This window comes from Saimiri boliviensis, chromosome 12, assembly GCF_048565385.1.
Source record: "Saimiri boliviensis isolate mSaiBol1 chromosome 12, mSaiBol1.pri, whole genome shotgun sequence".
NCBI lineage: Eukaryota > Metazoa > Chordata > Mammalia > Primates > Cebidae > Saimiri > Saimiri boliviensis.
In genome coordinates this window covers 101781534-101788958 of record NC_133460.1, presented here as the reverse complement: position 1 = coordinate 101788958, position 7425 = coordinate 101781534, and the positions used below count along the sequence as shown (strand labels likewise).

Below are 7425 nucleotides of genomic sequence, written 5' to 3'. Positions count from 1 at the left end.
GGGCATGACTCTAATGAATGTAAGATTTCTTTTTGAGGTGGGAAAAATGTTCTATAACTGATTGCAATGGATGTACAACCCTGTAAATGTACTAAAAACCACTGAACTATACACTTTACATGGTTATATATATATATATGAATTATGTATCAATAAAGCTGTTATTTTAAAAAGCAAAAAGATAGGAGTCAGGGTCTTGATCTCTTTAATCCCAGGAGGTCTCTTGGCTCTTATACATTTGAGGATATGGACCCACATGGCCTACTTTCTTTCCCCAGAAGGATAAGAACGAACTTACCTATTATTTTCACTCCTAAAGGTACCACCCAGGCAGGGTGGCCAACTTGTCCTAGTTTTCCCAGGACTTTTCTAATTTTAGCATTGAAAGTCTTGCTCCCAGAAACCCTCTCATTCTGGGGCAAACTGGAACAGTTGGTCACTCTATACCCAGAGGTTTCTTCACAGATTTTCTCCAAGGCAATTTCACATCACTAGCTCTAAACACAGAAGGGGCAGGCAACTTTAGAGTGACAGTTTCTCTTGCTAACAACCAAAAAGAGGAGAATGTGTTTAAAGTTTGACCTGACTGGATACTCTTCATGGCATCAAGGGGTAGAAGGATTTCTAGAAAAAAAGAATGGCTCATATTGTCAGATATTCCTCAGAACTCTGATAAGAACAAAAAGTCTATTGGTTATGGCCATACAGAAGTCACTGGCCTTTGGCAAGATGGGGAAGGTGTTCAAGCAGAAGTCAGATTACAGAGGGTTCAGGAATACATGGAAGGGAAGTAAGCAATCAGACAGAATTGGCTACTCTTTTTAAACAGCTTGACTTTGTGGGCAAGAGAGAGAAAAGGTGGAAGTTGAAAAGCTTAAGGGAAAACGATATTTGGATTTGTTTTTTATTTTTTTCATTTTTTAAGACGGGGAGATTGAATCTGGTTTATATGCTGAGGGAGAGGAGATTGACTCTGGAGGGAACTGGAATCCACAGCACAAGCAGGGGGATTACCAGGATTACCCCTGGACAAAGAAGTTTTTGCTTTGTTTTTTGGTTATTTTTTGCCACAGAAGAGAAGCATGAAAACATGGGAGTGTCATGCAGGTGAGTTTGGACAGGAAAGCAAGCAGAAGAGGAAAGGCCAGCCTAAGGGCCTCTTTTTTTTCCCTGAAGTGGGAGGAGGGTCCTCCCCAGAGCATAATGAAAGAGCTGAGCCTGGGCAAGATTTGACGGCATTGTTATGGAAAATGGAAGATGCTGGTACTGGAGAAAAAACGGATAAAGGTGGTAGTGGAGAAAAATGTTTGGGTTGCCTTGAGGACCTTAATAAAATTGAAGACCATAAATTTATAGTTGTAGAGGGGAGGAGTTTGTTAGTTGCACTGATCTAGGGTTGAGGTTTTGCAGGTAGAGATGGAAGGAAAAGTGTCATTGCCATGCTCTAGCTTAAAGACCTTTGAGACTTGAGAAAAACTGAAAACTAGAATAACCTGCCCTGACATTTAATCCTTCCATAATTTGGTTTGTGTCTACTTTATTGTGCTGCCTCCATCTTCCTTCTCTCCTTGCTGCACCAACCTATTCATACTACCTTCTTCTAGTAATTCCGGTCTCAATTTCCCTAAACTGTTGGGTTTCCAACTTCCGAATTTCTGTCTCCTTCTAATTAGAATGTCCTTCTAATCATTAAAGGCCAGTGCAAATTCCATTTGCCCCAAAAGCCTCCCACCTTCCCCAGCAAGAATTAATCTCTCATCCCCTATTCAGCTAGCATTGCCCATCATGTCTTCTCAATCCTTTCCCACTCCTTGAAGAAGTTGCCCCACCCACCAGCAGCCCAAAAGAGGGAAGCTCCTTGGGCATAAATTATTGGCATAGCACAGCTAATTGGAGATTTCTCTCTAAGCATTTGAGATTGAGCTAGCAGGCTACATTAGCCATCAGAGACATAGGACCCTCTAGATCTGGACAGAGAGCTGGTGCCTTCCAAAGCACCTGTGTGCTGAGGGTAACGGGGGAGTAGAAACCAAGAGCCTTCTGGAGTAAAATGGCACAAACTTGCAGGGAGATGCAGAGATAAGATACTGGGTAGGGGTGAGGGCAGATGAAATGAGACTGAGAGACAGCTTTCTCACTCTGGTTTCTATGAACATCTTGCAGCTGAGTTCCTAGAGATATTCCAGCATCCTTAACATGAATCCAATTTTAGTTACGTTAGCCTGAAGTAGTTGCTGTTCCTTGCAATAAATTGTCACTGTCCCTGAACCAGAAGGGTCTGCTCCCATAGTACTTTGCGTGTGCCTCTACTAGAGCATTATCTGCTATCATCAGAGTTATGCAGATGCCTGTCTGCTTCCACCTGGGCCTGGCACACCTGTTCATTCAGTATCCCTGGAGCCTGGTGCTTGCTGGATGCTCAAAAAATAGTTGTTGAATTTGAGTTCTCCCAGTTCACAAAATGGTTCGATGATGTATCATTTGTTAGAGAAACCTTATAAACTCTATGTTTCACTCCATATTTTGCTATATTTGGATTATTTTACTATATTTGGATTATTTTACATCTTTCAAAAAATCAAATTTGCTTTCCTGCTACTCACACTTTCCATTATCTTTTTGTGGTCATCACACATGACTGATAGTTAAGCAGGGGTCCAAGCATACCTCTAGTTGGTGAGAATGTCTTATATGCAGCCCATCTTCCAGTATTCAACTGACTTTAACCTTGAAATGGATACTTCCCATGAAGGCTATTGGGGCAGCTTAATTTCAATGACGTCATTTAAAACACATTAAAAAGTCAGCAGGCAGACTAAGCACAACTGCTTCCTTTAAATCCCTATTCAGAATCATTGATCTTCAGAGCTGCGGCCAGTGGTTCTCAGGCTTTGAGTTTCTATGAACCACCAGCATTAATACAAGATAAAAAGGGAGGAGTTGCTGGATTTATCCTCTTCCAGGAAATAGCAGTAAAACAAATAAGTTTTTATCAATATAGTATCATTTCATAAAATAAAGGGCATGTTAACACCAATATTATCGAGAGCACTATCTCCTAATTTAAGTATCAGATGCAGTGAAGTGTGGCTTAACAACAGAACTAAGTTGTCAATCTTTAGGCAGTTTCATCATTGTGCAAACATCATAGAGTGTCCTTACATAAACTTCGATGGGCAACCCAACTACACACCTAGGCCATATGGTATAGCCTGTTGTTCCTAGGCTACAAATCTGTACAGCATGTTACTGTACTGAATACTGTAGGCAATTATAACACAATGGTAAGTCTCTGTGTATTTAAACATCTCTAAACATAGAAATGGCATAGTATAACTACAGTATTATAATCATATGGGGCCACCATCCTATAGGCAGTCTGTTGTTAACCAAAAACATCTTTACGTGGTGCATGACTGTACATTTGACTTTATAAAAACTGATGACATTTTGGTTTCTAAATAATGTTTAACATATCTAAATATTTCTAAATAACATGCCTAACACTGTGCCTGGCACATGGTCAATTCTCCATATTATTATTATTAGTGTTTAATCAATGTTGGTCGTTTTTCACACAAGGGAGAATAATATTTTTATCTTCCCAAAAGATTTGCTGAGCTTCTTCATGGATTTGAAGTGTGTCCCTAATTTTTCTGTGGAATGCAATGACTCTGTAAAACAAACTGAGAAGATTTGAGATTCTCACAGGTATTCTGAGGAATAGTGAGAGGAGGAGAGAAAAGAAAGGAGTCTGCAAGATGAAGAGACTGAGGACTCATTCCCATGAAGACCACAAACTTTCCTTGCTGGGGAGGGAGGTGGGTGAAGAATATTTTGTGACTCGGGATGGATCAATATAGTTTGTGTGCTTTATATCTCAGGAATGTAAATAACTTCTCTTTCACACCACCCTACCTCCAGCTTCTGTAACATTTACAATGTGCAATGGTCCATGAATGTTATAAATAGGTTTATGGCGGAATTCATAAAAGGGTAGAACCCAGAGAGTAGCCCAGAAGCAGAGGCCAGGAGCCAGAGGTGACCAGAGAAGAGAAGCTGCCAAGAGCTCCGAAAACTCTCAGCCGTGGTTTGAGCATGGCTCCTCAGCAGACACCTGTCTGTATGTCTTCGTAGTAATGGAAGCCATTTTGGTTTCACACCTGGGAATGAATAAGTAAGGCGTGATAGGCCTGGTTCCAAAGTTCTGTGCCTGTCCCAGCTGGGTCAGGGCTGTTGTCGTGGTAGAATCACCTACAGTTAAAGAGAATCCTTGACGTGGAGGTTTTCTTTTTCTCTTCTTTTCTTTTTTTTCTTTTTGAGACAGGGTCTTGCTCTGTCGCCCAGGCTGGAGTGCAATGGCACAATCTTGGCTCACTGCAATCTCCGCCTCCTGGGTTCAAGCGATTCTCCTGCTTCACCCACCAGAGTAGGTGGGAACACAGGCGCGCCATCACACCCAGCTAATTTTTGCATTTTTAGTAAAGACCGGGTTTCACCACGTTGGCCAGGCTGTTCTCGAACTCCTGACCTCAAGTTATCCACCTGCTTCGGCCTCCCAAAGTGCTGGGATTACAGGCGTGAACCACCACGCCCCGCCGGCTTGGATGTTTTCAAGGGGTAGAGAGGCGCCCTACTTAGGTACAGCCAGAATTGGCCTTGAGGTATGGGATATCTGACTCCTGCAGGACTGGAGCGCCAAGTGCTTGGAGGGATAAGCTTTTATGATGTAACCTCTACGTATCCAGAGGGCGTGAGGAGTATCGCTGTTGCTGGGCAACCTCGCTTAACTCCGTGGCTTTGGTTAAGGTGCTACTCTACGCAGAATTCCTTGACGCCTTCCCTAATCCGCCTCCCCAGCTCTTCCTTCCTGAACACCAGGAAACCCACCAGCCTCCTTGCAACTGAAGCAGTTTCTGTGTTACGGCAGAGAGTAGTGATCAAAAGCTTAGGGTTTAGTGTTAGATAAACCAGGCTCCACTCTGCGACCCCACGCAACCTCCCCAGGCTCTCTGCACCAGGACTGGCATCTGTCAAACGGGTGGGGGCTGACAGTGAGCAACTGCCTCACAGATGGACTACAGGCTTAACCAGAGACTGACGGCGAGTCGCATATTCATCTTCCAATCACTTAGCAAACTCGTTTCACTCTGCATCTCTTCTCCCGGCTGTCCTTGCAACTTCCTCCTCCCTGAAATTTCGAAGATCCACCTCGGTGGGAAAGTCAGTCCGCGTGGCGCGCCCTTTCCCTGCGTCCCTCCTTCCCAGGGCCCACCCTCCGCGGACGCAGAGCGTCTGCCGGGGGGACGGCCGGTCCGCGATGGCGGCCTCTGAGGCAGTGGGTCCCCTCTCGCCGTGGGCTCGGGAAGCGTGTGAAAGGTCCGCTCGGATCCTCTGCGGCGCTGCCCGCAGGGAAAGCGCCGCTGCCAGCCGGGCTGTGAGGGGCGCGAGTGGGAGAAGCACACCGCAGGATGGGCGAGCCGCTGCGGAGGTAACCGCGGGGACCGCGGCCAGGGACGGGGGATGGGCGCAGCCGAGGGTAACTGGAGGATCGGCATCCGGATCGCGTCAGGCCCGCTCCGCCTGACCTCCTTATCCTCCAGCCCGCGTCCCCAGCCGTCCTCCCAGATCCAGACCGTAGCTCCAGAAGTGACGGTCACTTGGATGGCGGCGCGCGCGCCGCGGGGGCTGGAATGTTGGCGTGGTGGGGGGAGCGAGGTTGGAAGGGCGGCAAAGAGGTGAAGGAAGACCCGCGTCCGCGCGCCCGGGCGCCGACCGCTGGGCGACGTCGCCGGGAGCGAGCACGCCTCCGACGTCACGCGCTGCTCGTCCAATGAGCGGAGGCCTGAGGGAGGCGCCGTCCGGACCCCGCTGCTGCCGCCACCGCCGCCGCCGCCGCCGCCGCAGCCGCAGCAGCACCGGCCCTTCAGGAGCGTCTCGAGAGGCGCGGGCCGTTGCGGGCTCCGGCGCCGCGCCGCGCCGCCCCGAGCCTCTGGACGAGGCCCACGGAGCCATTCGCCCGGACCCCGCCGCCCGATGTCCTCAAGATGGAGGCAGCGGGGGCGGCGGCGTGAAGAAAGCGGCGCTGTGGGCGCGGGAGCGGGAGCCCGGGCGGAGGCGGTGGCGGGATGGGGCTGCTGCTCATGATCCTGGCGTCGGCCGTGCTGGGTTCCTTTCTCACGCTCCTCGCCCAGTTCCTCCTGCTGTACCGTAGACAGCCCGAGCCGCCGCCGGACGAGGTCGCCGGCGCGGGCGAGGGCTTCCGCTACATCAAGCCGGTGCCGGGCCTGCCCCTGAGGGAGTACCTTTATGGCGGCGGCCGGGACGAGGAGCCCTCCAGGGCGGCCTCTGAGGGCGGCGCGACCACCGCGGCCCCCGAAGCCCCCGCCCCGCCGGCGCGGGAGACTTGCTACTTCCTCAACGCCACCATCCTATTCCTGTTCCGGGAGTTGCGGGACACCGCGCTGACCCGCCGCTGGGTCACCAAGAAGATCAAGGTGGAGTTCGAGGAGCTGCTGCAGACCAAGACGGCCGGGCGCCTGCTGGAGGGGCTGAGCCTGCGGGACGTGTTCCTGGGCGAGACGGTGCCCTTCATCAAGACTATCCGGCTCGTCCGGCCCGTCGTGCCCTCGGCCACCGGGGAGCCCGACGGCCCCGAGGGGGAGGCGCTGCCCGCCGCCTGCCCCGAGGAGCTGGCCTTCGAGGCGGAGGTGGAGTACAACGGGGGCTTCCACCTGGCCATCGACGTGGACCTGGTCTTCGGCAAGTCCGCCTACCTGTTCGTCAAGCTGTCCCGCGTGGTGGGGAGGCTGCGCTTGGTCTTCACGCGCGTGCCCTTCACCCACTGGTTCTTCTCCTTCGTGGAAGACCCGCTGATCGACTTCGAGGTGCGCTCCCAGTTTGAAGGGCGGCCCATGCCGCAGCTCACCTCCATCATCGTCAACCAGCTGAAGAAGATCATCAAGCGCAAGCACACCCTGCCCAGTTACAAGATCAGGTGAGCGGGAGGTCGGAGAGGGGGTCTGGCTGCCGGGAACCCGGCCTGGCGGGACGCTGCCGGCTGCGCGGGTTGGGAAGGGCAAAGGTTCGTTTCTGTCCCAGCTCCTGCTTCTGGGATCCTCCCACCCCCCTGGACAGGGCCCTAGATCCCGGCGAGTAGTGAACACTTGCTTTGCTTCCGAACGGCTTTGATAGGAGCTGGAAACCTTTTCGTGTGTTCATGGGGGCTCAAGATGCTGTCAACGTGGGCAGAAGCGCTTGCTTCTATAAGCAGCATATTGGAAATGGAAGGGAAGCCTGCCCTAATCCCCAGGAGTCGCTGCTGGGACTGTCGAGAAACTCTCCCTGTATGTGGTTGCTGCATTGAGGGCAGCCGCGTCACTGGCTCTGCAGCATCACCTTGGCCGCGCAGAGAAATTGTTCCTG

The 7425-nt window shown here is 50.8% G+C and overlaps 1 protein-coding gene across 1 annotated transcript in view; it reads left to right on the top strand.

Moving 5' to 3' along the window:
- The first annotated feature begins 5920 nt into the window (after window positions 1-5920).
- The window catches only part of PDZD8 (PDZ domain containing 8), a 99532-nt gene continuing 98027 nt past the window's right edge, over window positions 5921-7425 (top strand). The window contains exon 1 of the mRNA XM_003922161.4: window positions 5921-6997. Within this exon, the coding sequence (XP_003922210.3) occupies window positions 6129-6997 (869 nt within the window). The 5' untranslated portion in view covers window positions 5921-6128. The remainder of the gene's footprint in view (window positions 6998-7425) is intronic.